The following is a 17,421-nucleotide window of genomic DNA, read 5'->3' as shown; positions in this document are numbered from 1 at the left end:
AACTCTAACTGTTGCCTGAAAAGAAGGAGTTAGAAAGGAACCACAACTGTCTACATGCATAGAGTGGTAGTGTGCTCCAGTGATAGAGCAGGAGGCACAGGGTATATCTCCAAATAGGTCAGGTAGATAAAAGCCACTTTGCATCCCCTGTAAAACTTCTGCCATCTGCTTGCCCATGGCCTTTGGGGTGGGAGTGGTGTGCAGAGAATCCTGCCCTCCTGCTGCTCATCAGAACAGCCAGGCTGGTGGTACATCCATGCATGAGCACAGAGGAAAGCTACACAGCCAGCTGGGGTGTGTAGAATTAAGATACCAGGATCAAGGTGTTATGATAAGATAAATATTTACAGATTACACAACTACATTTCTCTGCACAACTCTATACCTGTTCTACTTTAGACAGAAGAAGGGATGAACTTGTTCATGGTAACTTCAGTGCCTGCCAGCCTTACTCAGTGCAAATTATACATGGCATATGCAGTCAGGTTAGGGTCACAAACTCTAAATTCCTCAACTTGGGCAAAAGCTTCACCAGCAGTGCTGAACAAAACAGTAACATTATCAGTAACTTTGCCACTATATCAGTTCAAGTAATCTGGTCAATAAACAGGACCCTCCCCCCTTACTTCTGTCATTCTGAAGCATTCTGGGATTGTCAACAGCTTTTAAACATGTAATTGAAAAGACCTGGAAGAAAGAAATTCTGCCTTTACCTCAAGCAAAAGGCAGCCTGCCAAGGGGATGTTCTCTTGTTCAACAGCCAAATGCAATGCAGTTCGTCCAGATTTTTGTTCCTGAGCATTGACGTTAACTCCAGCAGCAATCAGCTGTTTGAGGCAGGACATGCTATTTGCCATCACCACCATGTGAATTGCACTGAGACCTACACAAAACAAAACCCATCCCTCATCTACATTAATATTGTAAAATTCAGAAATGTCAGAGTAATGAGTTTCAAAGTGAGAAAACTGTAAAATGACTTACTGTACTTATCTGAGCAGAAGTAACATATTTTGCCTGCTTATACAATAAAAGATGACCGAATCATAGAATTTTTAGGGTTGGAAAGGACTTCAAAGATCATCTAGTTCCACCCCACTCCTGCTGTGGGCAGGGACACCCTCCACCAGACCAAGCTGCTCAAAGACCCATCCCGGCCTTGAACCTACTTTCAGGAATGAGGCATCCACAACTTCTCTGGGCAACCTGTTCTAGTGTCTCACCATCCTCACAGTTCCATCCTCACAGTGAGGCATTTCTGTCTTAGATCTAATCTAAACCCACCCTCTGTCAGCTTAAAGCCACTTTCCCTTGTGCCATCCCTACGCATCCTCATAAAACACCTCTCTCCAGCTTTCCTGTAGGTCCCCTTTAGGTACTGGAAGGTGCTGTAAGGTCTCCTTGGAGCCTTTTCTTGTCCATTCTCAGCTCTTCCAGCCTGTCTGCAGAGGAGAGGTGTTACAGACCTGTGAACATCTTCATGCCCTCCTCTGGCCCTGCTCCAACAAGCCCATGTCCTTCTTATTTATGTTGGGGGCCCCAGACCCTAAGGAAGTACTCCAGGTGGAGGCTCAGGATGAAGTTGATGGTGTCAATAAATACATTCTTTGTGCATAAATTGGAACTTGGAGAGTCAAAACCATGGAAGGAAAAAAAATCAAATTACAAGGTGGAACAGAAGGCAGGAACTACAGAGCTCACCTAGAGCATCTTTTTGCCTCAAGAAAATAGCCTTAAAAAGAAAATCTGCATCTTGGTGTCAAACAAGTAGGTACCCCACATTGGCCCCATCTGCCACTGAACATCTCTTCTAGAAAATGGTTTGGAGAGTAACTGGTATATTTTAGTATCATCCTCCTGTAAGGTCACAGTGACCTGACACCTCAAGAATACCTGCACCAGAAAGATAATAATAAAGCCTTTTTTTAAAAACCCAACCAACACTCAACCAAAAAACCTCTCTTCCTGAAGAACTGAACACAGTTTTTTGAATTCATGACGACATTTTTAGGTCAGACGTTTTACAATCTATTAGATCAGGAGTACTGGATTGAAGTCCCCTGCACACTGAAAAATGGGAGAACTGTCTCTTTGTGGTTATTTTACAGGCTCTAATTCTGGATGGTCACAAAGTTCCAGATATGAAACTCAATACTAGTGCAGAAACTATTTCTAAGGGGATTTCATTCACCGGGCAGGAGGAAACATTTTCTTCCAGGGGGATTTTTTAAAAAAACCAAGGGTGGCATAAGGAACAAGATGGAACACAAGTGCTTGAGGTTCTGTGATATTGAAGAGAATGTACAGGGACAAAAATCAAATCCATGCTGTGTCATGTGACCATTACCAATCTTCCTGTTCTGTATAACCAGAAAACTGACTCGCCTGTGTTCTCTCATCTGTGCCAAGGGCAGCATATGCAAAATGGGGAAAGATGTTATTTTCAGGGTCTGTATCTACCTATGTAGCAGCACAGTGTTGGCAGGAATTGTGGTGTGTTTGTCTAGTAGGGAAGGGTATAACATAAGCCATTATCTTTCCATACCTTCAGCATTGGGGAGGTTGACCATGGGAGATACCTTCTCGTGCCTGAGGAGTAGACTCAAAATCTTGTCATCTCCTTCAGTAGCAGCTAAATGTAAGACAGAATTGCCATGGCGATCCAGAAGGCTGACATCTGCTCCAGCCTTCAGCAAGTCTTCCACCACCTTTGCCTGCTTTGTGATTACTGCCAGGTGCAGGGGGGTCTGCAAGTGACAGAAGGAAGCCATGAGAAGATAAACAAAGCTATATCACTTGTACAGAAATCTCTGAAACCCATAAAAGCTCCTAGTGTGAGAAGATTGTACGCATATGCAAGATTTTAGTTGGCTTTGGAGTGGTGTAGCTTCTTTTCTACTGAATACTACAAATAGGGTTTCTACGTACTGGAAATAAAAGCTGCCATGCCAGTGTCAGCCGCTGGACTTCGGGAGGAACAAAGATGCTGCCTGCTCTGTAAGCCAGGGCACTGACCTGGCTATTTGAGCATTGCAGTGCAAGGGACCTGGGAAATGAGATCATCCCTGTGCCCCCCACACACTGCAAGCCTGCTTCTATGGCTGCCCCATCACCAAGTTCATGCCACAGTGGGAGCACACGTGCTTTCCAGGCGCTACTCAAATCCTTTAGTAATGAACCATGCTTTCATTTTGCTCCTGAATCAGAGATTTGCAGCCATGGGCATAGGAGTTCCTTATGGCTGCACAGAATAGAAGAACATCCTGCAGGTTCTGTGCACTTGTCAAGCTGCAGAACAATTGTGCATTTATGCCATGTGTGTTGAAGTAGCTGATCCCATCTGCACATTCCCCATTTCTGTGCACCTGCAGCACTGAGCAGTGCTCAGGCTGAGAGGTTTTGGGACCTTCCAGAGGTTGGTTGCATACTGCATTCTTGTCAGTTCTGAGCAGTATCACACTGAACATACGTATGCATGTATTTAAACAGTAAGCATTCTAATGAGGTCTGGAAAATGGTAATTCCAATACTAAAATAATTTAAAAATTGAGTAAGATTCCATATCTAGATTATCTTGACAGAGGACTTCAAAAATAAAGACTAATTCCAGCTCTGCACAATAAGCTTGTGTTTGTCAATACATCTATCAACACATTTGCAATTAATTACTGCATCTGTAAGGTATATGTCAGCTTTCAGAATGTCTGCAGAGAAGGGAAATTCTAGCCCAAGCCTACATTCTCTTCTGTCAATGGCTTAAGGTTTGAGTTGAAGGAAGGGAGAGCTGCAGAGGTTCTGTATTTATTAGGGATCAGGTCAGGGATTTATTTACGGTGTAGAGCCCAGCTTTGCTTCCTGTTTCTGTTAAGCACAGGGCACAGAATTCAATTCAGAATCTTCTGCTTACTATCAGCAGCCTCCACATTTCAAACTTACTTTATAAGAACATAAAAATGTGAAGGAAACCAAGTCAAAATAAACCTCCTGGGACTACCTATACGGAATTAAAACCTGCCTTTACTGTTCACAGCGAAGCAAATGACACAAGTGTCAGAGTGCTGCTCAATGGCATGCACAATCTCTTTATAAGAGATTCTTTTCCAGGCAAGTTCCCACAGCTCTTTTCAGAACTTGAATTACAATGCAAACGGGCCAGACTATAGCTGAGGAGACAGAACTGTGCCTGCCAGTTCTTTTCCTCCTAGGTTAAAGACAAGAGGATGGGCTTTTCTCAGTTACTGCAGAAATGAAAGGGAAATCTTGGTGCTCATGTGATGGGCACAAATACAATCTGGGCTGTAGGAATGGCAGAGGTTATTATGGCTTCCACATGTGCCTACAGATAACTGATGATGCAGGAACTGACTCATGATCCCAAGTTAAGCAGTGTCAGAAAGGTTAGAGGAGTCCAGAGCTGGCACACTGTAATCCACATCTCTGGTTTAGTGACAGAGAAGCCAGATAGTGAAGCCATGAACTGAAGAATTCACTCTTTTTGGCCTGTTCCACAGTTAGCCCATGGAGACATTTCTGTTACCAGAAATATCAAGAGAATTATGGACTAAACCAGTGACAACATGCTCTCTTTCCTCCTCAACCTCCCAGTATATTCTTCTTTCTAAACTTGTTTGCATCAGTCTGATCTCTTCCCACCGACAGCAAGTTGTGCAGTTTCTTTTTTACTGGCTAAACAATCAGCAACACTTATACCCCCACAACTGCTCACCTGATAGAGGTCATTTCTCATGTTAATGATGTTATTGTAATTCAAACGGGGCATCACTTCCAAGAGGTTTTTCACCAGCTCAGTGTGAAGGTGGATAATTGCTAAATGAAGGACACTGAAACAAAACCAAAAAACAGATTAACAAATTTACACTGTTTTCAAACTCATTACAAAAGTTTCCAGGCTTTGCTGTAGATCTGAATGCATTCTGATATAAACACTTGACTATTAGAAATAATGATTCCAACACTACCTATCAAGACCTAAAATGAATCCCAACACAAACAAAAAGGTCAGGAGGTAACTGTTTAACCCCTCGATCACCAAAGCAAACTCAGGATGGCTTTTGCTGGCCCTCAGCATTACTTAACTACTAGGCTAATATACAAAATGTGTGTCACAAAAGAATTATTTCAGAAATCCTCAGATTCTCTGCTGGTTTACTGTTTTTTTCATATTTTGAATTATGCAGCAGATAAACACTTTTTACTGTGAAAACCTTCCTGCAGAATTTCCACAAGCCTTTCTGCTACCAAAGCAGATTTTCCCTTACGGGTTTCCCCAGATCTGTGGGTTTTTCTTTATTTTGTTTTCAAACCGAAAAATGACTAAGGACTCAGGCCCAGTGACTAACAACCACAGGATCTGCAACAGTGGCCAGAGGCATCATGCCAAATAAGCACCTGTTTTGAGACATGAGTGACTGCACAGCAAGTCACTTTACTTCTACTGGGTTAATGCAATGGCCCTTCTTCTCCAAAGGCAGGTCCCTCACCACCAGTGAGGGCTGGACAAGCTACATGGCACCAGGAAAGAGCAGGTTATGAATCCATGACTCCTGGCCCACAGAACTCCATTTGCCTTGCTACCTCAGGACTTCATTTGAAAATCATGCCCTTTGTTTTGGAACATACCCTGCCAAGCCCTTCGTTGGCACACCTTCTAGACTCATCTTTGAGTAAGTTGCTGCTGACACAAAATATCAGCACAGGACATGTGGTGTGTCTGTTATGCCACTCCAGAAACACCTGAACAGTCTCAGATTTACACTTTTGTCAGAAAAATAAAAAGGAAGTTCCATGCCATTCAGGGCAAGGAGTCATCCAGAAATTGAGACAGAGAGCAGTCAAAACCAGAAGATATTTTTTAAAATAGGAAAAGAAATTTAAATTTTTCCTTTAAAACAGGAAAAGAAATTTACAAACCAAATTCATCCTTAAAGGGCATTTTTTGCTGATTCTATATACTGCTGCTGGAAGTATCATGGCACCTTCCCTCCTTCAGCTCCCCTGTGATCTACAAACAGTCTCACCATTACTGGAAAAGTGCTGTTCCTCTGCTCTGACAGATGCTTTTCATCCTGCTCTGTACCATGCTGACATTTTATTTCCAGATCTCCAAACACATTTGTTCTTCTACTTTTGTTCTCATTTCAGCAGCAAATATTTTAATTTTACCCTACCATTATGTGTGATGCTGCTGACTAGACCACAAAAGGTCAGTTCCATTTCTTAAACATTCCTGCATGAAAAGATGCATTTGAGCACCACTGCAGAGCCATCAGATATCTACAGAGCAATGGTACTGGTATAAATACAGTCACAGCCAGTGTTACTGAGTGTCCACTGTAAATATACACTAATCACAGATTTCTGGGTTCTGTCTCAAGGCCATAAATTGTTGACAGCCAAGTTTTCTGAAAGGCTTAATCAAAAACTTTCTAGTTGCCATATAATTTTAATTATTAAAGTGCAAACCAGGGCAATTTATTAATTAATTTTGACCTTTTTCTTCTCCCCCAAGAGAGCTGGAAGACAATCACCAAAGCTTTGCTTTATCAAAAAGTTGTGAAGTAATACAGATATGTATTATGCTCACAGAATAAATCCATCTCAGGAGAAAGGCAATGTGAACTTGAGCCTCACATACTTGCAGGTATTTCTTGATTCAGCAAGAAAACAACTATTTATTATAATTCTAAAAAGTATTTTAACTTAGGTAAAATGCCCTGCAATTGGAGGAGCACCTTTTTGGTATTTAAATGCAGGGCCTACTTGCTCAATACTCCTCTAAGTCCCCCCTTTTTTTGCTTAAACACAGAAGCTGTACTGTCCATAGCACTTGTAGATTTTGTTGCTAGGTCCCACCTCCTTCATATTCCTGCTTATCTCAAAGCAGACAGTAGGTTTTCAGTTGGAAAGCAAAGCTTGTAAAGTAGCTCTCTCTGATTGTGCAGTCCTCTCTCTGTAATCTGAAGCCTGTTTTCACTGAAAATGGAGTGAAAGTGGTAGCCTTTCTCAGAGTAATTGAACAGTGGGATACAGGTCTCAGTCACTTGAAATTTTCCTTCTAGCTAGACACCTTGAGCCTTATCTGGCTTCTACTGGTCAAAACACTACAATTTAAGGACATGTAGGTGATTGCACAGGGCCTGCCAGCTGAAAAGTAAGGATGTGATAGTGTCACTTTGCTTATGCAAGAGATTATCTTTGCATTTGTTCAGAGCCCTTTTGCTGAATTTCATTTTAAATAACTACTGATCATTAGTTCCTCGCAGTACTTCACTCTGAGTTCCACAGAACCTTCATGGCTGTTAAGTAACAAAGCGAATTTCCAGTCCAGTTCACATTATTAAAAGACTTATCTGCAAATATTAGCAGCTGAGTCTGCCACAAGCATCTGTGCAATCCCTTGGAAGACAACAGTACAGTACAGACATAAGCAAGAGCAAAATAATGTCCTCTGGAAAGAACTTGATGTCAGTAGGAGAAATGCAGTATGGACCCTCCAGCTATAGTTTCTCCTGGTGCATCTCTTACTTGAAGCATCCTATGAAGACTTAGGGACTTGCATGGAATAAAAAGCAGGGCCCTCTCCTTCAGCACCAAGCTGAGGATCCCCATAAACTCACTGCAAGCACAGCAACTCATGCTCAGTCAAGATTTTAAGTAAAAAAGGGCAAAGAAACTCAAACTCACAGCATGCTCAACATACCCTCAATGACCAGATTATTTTCTGATAGGTACTGATCAATGACATTTATGGTGTACATGACTTCTTTGCAAATGAAACAAAAGTGTCTAAATCACAGCTGTACCTCTCCCAAAGAGCAGAAAGGAGAAGTGGCGCCATCAGCGATTGGCACCCACGAGGGACAGAACAAATTGACTGCACCATTCTGCCCCCAAACCCATTGGTTTCAACCCAGCAAGTGCAGTGGGGCCAACTCACTTGTCCCCGTTGTCATCCTGGACAGCGGTGAGATGGCGCTGAGCCGCCAGCAGCATCTTCACGTCTCCGGTTACGGCGTAATCGAAGAGAGCGTTGCAGTGGCGCCTGGCAAGCTGCAGGGCCTTCTCCAGGAACAGGGCATCTGCAACACAAAGTTTCCTCTTCATCAGCTCACTTCTTTTCCTTGGAACACCACCTACTTTTGACAGGCACTTGTGCTGTCACAGAAATACAGCACCAAGCATTATTCACTGCTTCACTGAGATGGTTGCTAATTACTTCTGAGAGGTAAGGACAGAGAGAACAAATGCCTGGGAAGCAAAACTAGGTGCATGCTGAACATTCAGGCAGCAGGAACCCTGAGAACAGTCAAATCTGGAAGTTCCCTCTGGTTTGACTGGCACTGAATTAACAGCACTGATGTGCAGTTGTGTGAAATGAGACAAAAGGAGCAGAAATTGGATCTGGAACTTGCAAGTCTCAGTCATTTTTCCTTGAGGAAGCTGAGGCACGGGAAGCCTAAGTGACCCATCAAACAATGCAGAGAAGCTCAGAGAAAAGCTATGGAATAAATGCAGGGCTTTGCACTCCTTCTCCAACTCAAATCATGCAGTATAGCCTGCACAGCAGTAACACAGAGAGTGTGTTCTTCTGTTTAAGACATTTCACTTTTTGCAATGGTTAGTACTTGTTTCCTGATTTTAGAATTATAAAATGGGCAGCCCCCACTGAGATTTCAAAAAGAGAAGTTGTCATGGTGGGGAGGCAAAAGGGAGAAATGGGAGAAAAGAAACTCATTTGCGGATAAAAGCAACTCTAGCTGCTCTGTCAATACTTCTGTGGTTCTGTATCAGCAAGAAACTAGTGAAAATGAAACAGATGAGCTCTGAAACTACAGCGTCATTCTGAGAGACAGTATCATCTGAAACCAGCCGGTATTTTAAACAGTTTCATTCTTCCATAAAACCTTGTAAGGCTGGGAATTACAAAGTGCAAACAAGTACAACAGACTGTGTCATTTAAAGCACACATCCCCATGTGAGACAATAGCCAGGATTTCCAGCTACACAAAACCAGGCATTTAACCAGGTCAGAAGTGTGTCCCTGATAAACAGGAACACATCACTGCTGTAAGGCAAAGACTTACTCAGCTGTCCATGGTGCTTATTTTTCTGGCCAGTACATCCCTGTGGCTCCTGCACTATTTGCCTGGGCTGATGGATTTATATTTGCTATTTACTTCTTAACACTAAATGTATTATATTCAGGATACATATTCAGGTTAAAGGGTGTTAAGCAGTTCAGTCTTTTCTCATTATACGTATTTTCAAAGATCTAAGAACTGCATGTTCAAATTCCCTGGTTTTCCATATTAAACACACAGGAAAGATAGCCTTCAAAATATTATATGTACCTTTTAGTCTAATAACCAAATAATCTAGCCTGCAGTAGCTATTTTATGGAGCCTGTTCTTCTGCACCAATTCTTTGTATAATCTGGAGCTAGAAATTGCCTCCTTTCATTCCATTACAATGGATTAAAAAAAAGGTCAGCTTCCTGCCTACAATCTCAATTGTTTGGAAAACAAGTAAACAATTCAGATCCCTCCCTCATGACAGCTAAATGTACATTGCTGCTACTTCTTATCAGCACAAGATTTTGTTCTCTGAACCAGTCACAGGACTTATCACAACCAAAACTACAAACAGCAGGTTGCTTCAGCATCATCTGTTCTCAGACCACAAGAAGCTCCACCTTGGAGGTGTTTACAACTACAGCCCATCTCCTGTGCCACTCCTCTGGATTCTCAAGGCACAAGTTTCTAGAGCTGTTAATAGCAAGTGTCAGTCAGGGCTGACACACACAAGGAAATGTGCTCCCTCCCTGATCCAGGGAATAACAAAAGTGGTCTAGATCATATTGCACTTGGTAAAAACCAGAACCAAGAAATTCCTTTGTGCTCAATTCTTACCTATACCGTGTCTCTCTAGTCCAACTACTATTTTTTTTTAATGCTAAACATGATTACTCAAATCCTTCAAAAATGTCCATCAACTGTTCAAAAAAAACCAAAAACAACAAAACAATCCAGGAAATGCACATCTTGCTGTCTGGGAAAGGGTGATTTGCAGTCTTTATATATTTTAGAACTCTGCTGCTAAACCAGTTCTGATGACTACCCTTCCCTTCCTCCTCCTTTCACTTTGTTGCCTGAAATAAAAAGACAAACCCCCTTACAACAGTATTAAAATGGTAAGATAAAAAAAACAGTTCTTTATTAGAAGCTTCCAGGTGTGTGCATAGTTATGGGCTATGGGCACACCCAGGAACAGATTTCTACAGTTTTTTTAAGTTTAACAAATTATCCTATATAACAAACATTGTCCAATTAGGAGAGCAGTTGCTTAGGAAGTTTTTCCCCCAGGTACTGCACCAGTGGAGTTGGTCCAGGGCTTCTTTACCCCACTTCTTTTATGTCTTCTAAGATTCTGATTGGAAAACAAAATGTTCTTTCTGTAGGCCCTCTACTTGAAAATAAGACTAAACAGTACTTCAGAAGTGTGTTAGAAGGTTAGCTTATTCCTCTAAAATCTAAGAGAAAGGGTAGGAGAAATACCAGGGACTGTAAAACCACATATTAATGGTCTACAAAGCTACAAATATATGAAAAATACATAAAAAGCAAAAATTTTTAGGCATTAGTTTGATGTATAACACTTTGCTACTGCAGTTATTTCACTGTGTACTTGCCAAATGTAAACAGGTACCTTTACATTTTAAATTCAAACCAATAATGATACTTTGCACACAGTTCAACAGTGTTGCAGGGAAGACCTACTGCAAGTCGCTAACATCCATTAACTCATCCACTAAAGTCTCTCAAATATCAAAAGCCAAATATCAACTGCTGAATTATATTCCCTGTGCCTTCACTGCTTGCAGCTTCCTTCCTCACACAAGTTTATTCAAAGGCAGTGTTAACATGTCCAGCAGGCAAAGCTGTCTCATCTCCTTGCATGACCAGCAGAAGCTTAAGTGTCCAGTGGCAATAGAAAGGTGGAAGGTTATCTACAGAACTAGGTATAGGGATGGACCTTAGATCTTGGGGAATTTTCATGTTCTGAGAACAGACATTTTTGGAGTTTCCAAACCTTTACTGATTGCTTTGCAGTACTTCAGTTTGATTTACCCTAAACAGATTTATTTGCTCACTTACCCTGCCACCTGCAATCTGCTTCGCTCACTTCAGTCTTACAGGAAAAACCAGAATCCTCCTTTTTCTTATGAACAGCAGATGTTCTGCTCTCAGTGCTCTCCACAGCTTCCATCTTCACATCACATTTCATGCCCCATTGGTCATTTTGTTTATCACAGCTCTTTCTGTCTTGTTCAGCTGTGCAATTTGATAGACCTTCTAATAAAAAGTAGAATAATTAATGTTCAGTACCATTGCTTTTTTTAATACAAATGGTAAAACTCAACTAGACAAAACCAAACCCTGAAAAATGAACACAAAAGTTTACTTCAATCTTCACTTTACTTCAATCTTTACTTCAATCTTTACTTCAATCTAAAACTTATCACTAAACTCATGAATAATGATATTCCAGATGCCAACACACATGGACAGACACAGTGATGTGACTGCCCTAAAGTGATGTTAAGTCTTTGACAGCCTCTAATTTAGAAATAAACTTTTATATATTACAACAGATCTACCTCTCTTTTCATGGTACAAGATTGTGAGTACTGAAGTACTCACACAAAATCCAGTGGAATTATTCAGACATATTTTTTTTTCTAACAGCAAATTCATACCCGAGACTCTGGAAATATCTACAGAGTAATCAACACGTACATCTGAAATTACCTTCCTATTTTAGGAAGCCAAGAGTATCCTTATTATTAACTTAATCTTTTCTATTGATTTCTCTGGGCTACACGGTAATACCAGACTGTGGCAACACAGGAAGATACATTTTCTGTGGTCTAGTCCTTGGGTCATTTGTAATTAGCACATTCAAGCAAGCAAGAGGGCTGCTGCTTGAAACAATACACCGAATACAGAAGCACGTGGAGGGGTTTTGGTCACTGCTTCTCAGGACTGCACAGTAAAAAGAAACTACACTTGGAGAGGAAAAAGGAGAAGCAGGGCAGTATAAGCTACACAAACCCCTCTGCTGTCAGAGGTTTGAGAAGAGGCCCTCTCCAGCACACTTTGCTAGACCTGCCTGACACTTTGGATCATACTGTAGAAAAAAATACAGGTCAAACTCAATTCAACTGTTGGAAAAAAGGCATTTATGCTGTTACCATGTTTCATGCCAGCATTGGACTTGGTTGCGCCAGGGAAATGCATCCCTCCAAAAGCAGAGTATCCATATGAAGGAAAACTGAACCCTAGAGAATGGAGAAAGATTAAGAATCAATAGAATTACATCCTAAAAATGATTACATCCATCAAAAAGAACAATGAACCTAAAGAACTGAATTTTTGTTTTCTTTGTACCTTCTGCTTTATTCCATGCAATTAATTTTCCAGGCTAAAGATGAGCTTTCCCCTACCCCTTCAAAAATCTAAAGAAATTCTAGGTGGTTTGCTAGTGACACTGTCTACCCCAACATCCACAACACCACACAAATGTAGTATTGCTATGTCTTTCCTCTGAAACGCAACAGAGACATCACAAGCTGCCTCTGTGCTTTTGAATCTTTGTGATTACAACATATTTGTATTCTGGTGTTATGCTACACATGTGCTGCCAGCAACACATGTAGCAATTTGAAAAATGCTGCTCTACTCCCTGCTCTAAAAAAAGGGTTGTGGTTCAGGTGACATTTGCTGACCTAAAAATTTTTAATGCTCAGCTGCAAGAACTAAAGCAATGCTCTCACAATCCTGCATATGAGATATACTCTGACTTCAACAGATAAAGCACAGTAGAAAATTTACTAAAGAGCATCTCCAATTTTTTAACAGTTCTTTGTACTGAATTAATTTGCCGAATTCCAATTGAGGTCCAAGAAACAGTTCAAAACCTGTTTAAGTTTAGACACCCACAATGATAGTGAACTGAGCTGTCTCATGAATTTCAGCACCTCCAAGGCCCTAGGATGCCACAAAGCTCCCAAAGTGGGAAGGCAAACAGGATGATGAAGTGTTTAGAATAAGGAGATGCTTGACTGAACTGAGTAACAGTGAAGACAATAAAGGCAACAGTCAGGTCTAATACACCTAGGAGACAAAATCCTCTTTACATCTTAAAAGTCAGCATAAACATCTGTCCTGCTCTCAAAGGAGAGCCCTTTTCCCTCTTTGCCCAAAACTGCTGCCTTACCAGAGCCAGCACCACCACCTGCCCCTCCATACATGCCACCACCTCCAGTGCCACTGCCCCCACCATAGCCATCGGAGAAGTTGGGCATGAGCTTCTGCCGTTTCCTTTGCACTTCTTCTTTATCTGGGATGGAAGGAACAGAGAGAACAGGGAGTCAGTCCTGCTGGTGGCAGGCACAGCACACACAGGGTGTGCATACAGAAAGCATCACTACAGTTACTAGGACTAAGGACAATGCAGAGTGTGGTAGAAGAGTCAACCTTCCTCAAGCTCCAAACAGCACAAAATCTTTGTACATACTGGAGCAGAGAGAATTCTTCTGAGAACAAGCCAGTGCCAAGTCCACAGTCGGACCAGCAGCACAGCTTGGGCCTGGCTTGGTCTCTTCAGCCACGTCACTGCCTTGTGCTCAGACTCAGGGGACACATATGGGGATGTCTTGAGGGGCTCAGAGCTTCCTTCAAAAGTGTCTCATGTACTGAGAGCCCTGCAGATCAGTGGCCCCAAAATTCTTCAGTGTCTAAGCCAAGTCATGAATCAGCAAGTGCTCCAAACACCAAATTTGTTGAAGAAAATTTGCCTTTGGGGAATATAAGCACAGGCTCTTCTTCCAAGCAAATCTGCTTCAGAAATGGAGCCTTATCAGAGGATCACAAGGCACTTTTGAGTTTCAACAGTGCAGAGTACCTGCAGTGCCTTTTCAACTTTTGTTTAAGGGATGGCAAGAAATGGTGAAAACTCTGCTTGCTTGAAATAATTTACTTAAAATACCGTAACAGCCACTAGAACAAAGACAACTTATTTTCAGGCAGAGACATATTACTGTCAAACCATGCTGAGCAGCAGGAGAAAAGAAAAGCCTAAACTTATTTTATAGTGTAAATACAAAATAAGACTTAGTACCTCTGGAAAACAAACCACAAAGTTTAAAAGGACTATCCCAGTGACTGGGGAAAGTGAAAATGTCATGAAGAGCTACAAAAATAGGGATGCAAACATTACATGGGTTAAAATCCAGTAGAAATGTTGAGAAAAGAACAAAATATCATTTGCTCATTAAACCATCTAGTAGTTTTCAACAGCCATATGACAAAAAGAAATTTCATGCACAGTTATGGCATGAAATGCATGACACCAGTCAGTGCATCAGATGAGACAGCTGAACACATGAGCCAGTACACTGACAAAGCCACGTGCATTGTTTCCAGGTACACATGATGTGTAAGTATGTATGCATGCACACATCAGGCATACTCACACTGACGGGAAGAGAAAACCCTAGAGAGCAATCTAGTCAGAGAAACACAAAAAAATCAACATACATGGGTCTAAGTTTGTGGGAACATTTGCAACAAGGGTTATATAAATGGTTCCTAAATGGTAATTTCTTGATGAGGCTGTATAGGGGATCTGAAAATGCACACAATGTTGAATTAATTTTACTCAATTAAGAGGCACATAAAAGAGGTTTGCTTCAAGTCTGGCAATTTTGCTCTGCAGCTGAACACTTCACTTCCCTTAACACTTGTGCGAGAGGTTCCTGAAATCATTACCAAGAAGAAATCCTCTGGCAACTCTGGAAGCTTTTGTGAATTCATGCTTTGTGCTACTTTATTCTGTGAGTTGTGAAGTAGACTCACTTGGACCACCACCACGCCCACCTCAGCTGTCCTGAGTCTCTCACCACTAATGCACATTTATTTTAGACACTCTGACAGGGAATTTATTTCAACACAGCTCTACTTTAGGCACAGAAAACATTCAAGGTTAGAATTCAGTAGTGTAACCTGCAGGCAGGTAACTCCTAAGCAGAAAGATAATCTTAATACAATGAAACACCAATTATGACTTGGGCCTCAAGGCATTTCCATATCATCAACATTATTGATATTTAAAAGCTTGACTACCAATGTCATTCCCAACACTTGAAATACAGACTTCAAAGAGCACAGATCTACTGATTAAACTTCTTTTAACTACTAATTTAGGAAGCAGATCCAATACCAATTCTTCTACTTCTTCTAAGCAACTAAAATTTTAAACAAGAGATTGAAATAGCATTTTCCCTGCTTGCACAAGAAATATCTAGGGCTTACTAAACTAGTACAGGCAATTGAACAATACAGAAACATCAGTGACATTGGCATGATGGTAAAGGGTGAGAACTATAAAATATGTGCCTTTTCCACCAGACACCAAACAGGTTGTGGTTTCAGGTTTCAACTGAGAGTACTGACAGTAAAATCTCTTCAGGTATTATTTGGCAGAAACTCAGAGGAAGAGTGCCATCTACTGTATGGACAGGCATGAGTGCATATAGGGAATCTGCAAGGAACAAGCCTCACTCGGAAAATATGCACGGATTTACTGCCTACCAGTCCTACACCACCACCTACAAAACACATTATAAACCTACCACACTGCATATTGACTCTGTCCAAAACAAGGAGGCAAATACATTTTCTAAAAATAACAGCTAAAACCAAAAATTCCTCACCCAACCAGTTCTATCTTATTAAAAGCATTCCTAGGGACCCTACAGTTTCCCTTCCCAATCTGTAGAACGGGTTTAATGAGTTACCTTTGATTTCTGGATAGTAGAGAAAAGGCTTTGGTTCGCTTGTTTCTAGATCAGATTTCCTACGCAGTTGTACAAATACAGATGCTGGCTTTGTGATATTGACATCTCGGTATTTGGGTGTTTTGAACACAATAGCAAACTGTGAAGGAAACAAAGACAAGCATATCTGTCACACAGCATGGCTTTTGACAACTTGGCTTTTGCATCTGCACTATTTTGAAGGCGTTGGTTTACGGCTCAGGAGGCAAAGCTCAGAGCAAAGGGCTGTTACAACAATAACATTCCATTTTAGCTTTCAGTTTCACTTCTGAGATTGACTCCTAAAGCCTTTTGGGAAAGACAGAACTGCCATGCTAAGTGCTGCCACATCCCATATGTCAGTACTACACTGTTTGCCCCCTCATCCTTTAGCATCTCTTCTGTGGCTTTCTCAGCGTGTTCACAGGAGTTCTCAGAGCTGTTTATATGTCTTATCCCATTTTACAGGGGGTGCATGTTAAAGCAATGGGCCTTTCTCCTAATATCCTTGCACTGTAGTCTCAGTCATCTAACAGATGTCTTTTTGTTAGAAAGCAATGACTCAAAGAGGAGGTCAGTATGGGATACAGATGCTTTTACATAATTTACAAACTATAATATAATCCTAGCTTACAGAGGTAGGAGAATCATTAACAAAGGACAAACGCTCTGTTACTTACCTGTCTATGTACATCTGTAGGAGAGAAATCTCCAAAGCCTTCCCACATACCACCATTCTCATCCTCTTCATAGAAACGTATCTGAATATCATCTGCAAAGAATGAAAGTAACACTGGGATGTTTGTGCATTTGTTTAACCTTTGGCTATGGTTATTTCAGATAAGTATCAAAATGCTTACTTCTTGGATGAAAATACTACACAATACATCAATTATCTTTATCTGTTTTATGAAAACAGCAGAAAAAACACATTTTTAACATCAAATTTACATCAGCCTAATCCTAATGACTTCACTCTAGTTGCTATTTACTGAGCTGTAAAAAGAGAACTAGGTTCACATCATCTTCCTATTCTAGGGTTATAAAACATTCCAGAGGAGCCTTATTTGGAACAAACATGTAAGGAGGGGAGAACTTGAAGCATGAAATGTAGAAACCACCCTCTCTCCTCCAACAGTTTCAGTTCAAAAAACTGTAGCAAAACCTGAAGTGCCACAGTTCAAGTTCCGCTTGCTGCTGGCAGAGTGCCACGGTGGAGCTGCAGCTCAGAGACTGGGGAGGTGTGAGCCGGCAGCGGGGATCCTTCACCCTCCAACAGCACAGGCCAGAAACATGGCATTTGGCTTCTGCTCCTCTGAACAACTCTTCTTTCATTCTCTTTCTATTTATTTATTTATGTTTTTAGGAAAAGCATCTCACCAGTAAATTCCTTCCACAGCACTCCCATGAGAAAAAGCCAGAAAAAGCCTATTGTCTCTTAGGGTGACTGATGCAGGACAGGCTTCTGCAGCAGACACACTGCTTCCCCTGCAGGTGCCCCACCTGCTAGTCTCAAGACTGTGAAC

The 17,421-nt window shown here is 41.3% G+C and overlaps 1 protein-coding gene across 2 annotated transcripts in view; it reads right to left on the bottom strand.

Annotated features, from left to right (window-relative positions):
• NFKB1 (nuclear factor kappa B subunit 1) overlaps positions 1–17,421 on the bottom strand; it is a 58,199-nt gene that overhangs the window by 5,946 nt on the left and 34,832 nt on the right. The window contains exons 10-18 of one of the 2 annotated variants that reach the window (XM_058025378.1): positions 16,576–16,667; positions 15,878–16,016; positions 13,297–13,419; positions 12,272–12,358; positions 11,175–11,372; positions 7,958–8,099; positions 4,727–4,841; positions 2,546–2,747; positions 714–883 (exon numbers count right to left, since the gene is read on the bottom strand). In XM_058025378.1, coding sequence (XP_057881361.1) covers positions 714–883; positions 2,546–2,747; positions 4,727–4,841; positions 7,958–8,099; positions 11,175–11,372; positions 12,272–12,358; positions 13,297–13,419; positions 15,878–16,016; positions 16,576–16,667 — 1,268 coding nt within the window. The remainder of the gene's footprint in view (positions 1–713; positions 884–2,545; positions 2,748–4,726; positions 4,842–7,957; positions 8,100–11,174; positions 11,373–12,271; positions 12,359–13,296; positions 13,420–15,877; positions 16,017–16,575; positions 16,668–17,421) is intronic. The other variant, XM_058025379.1, reaches the window with a different exon arrangement.

Source organism: Melospiza georgiana, chromosome 5 (genome assembly GCF_028018845.1).
Source record: "Melospiza georgiana isolate bMelGeo1 chromosome 5, bMelGeo1.pri, whole genome shotgun sequence".
Classification (NCBI taxonomy): domain Eukaryota; kingdom Metazoa; phylum Chordata; class Aves; order Passeriformes; family Passerellidae; genus Melospiza; species Melospiza georgiana.
The sequence above is the reverse complement of the archived record's forward strand: the minus strand, read 5'-3'. Positions and strand labels throughout refer to the sequence as shown.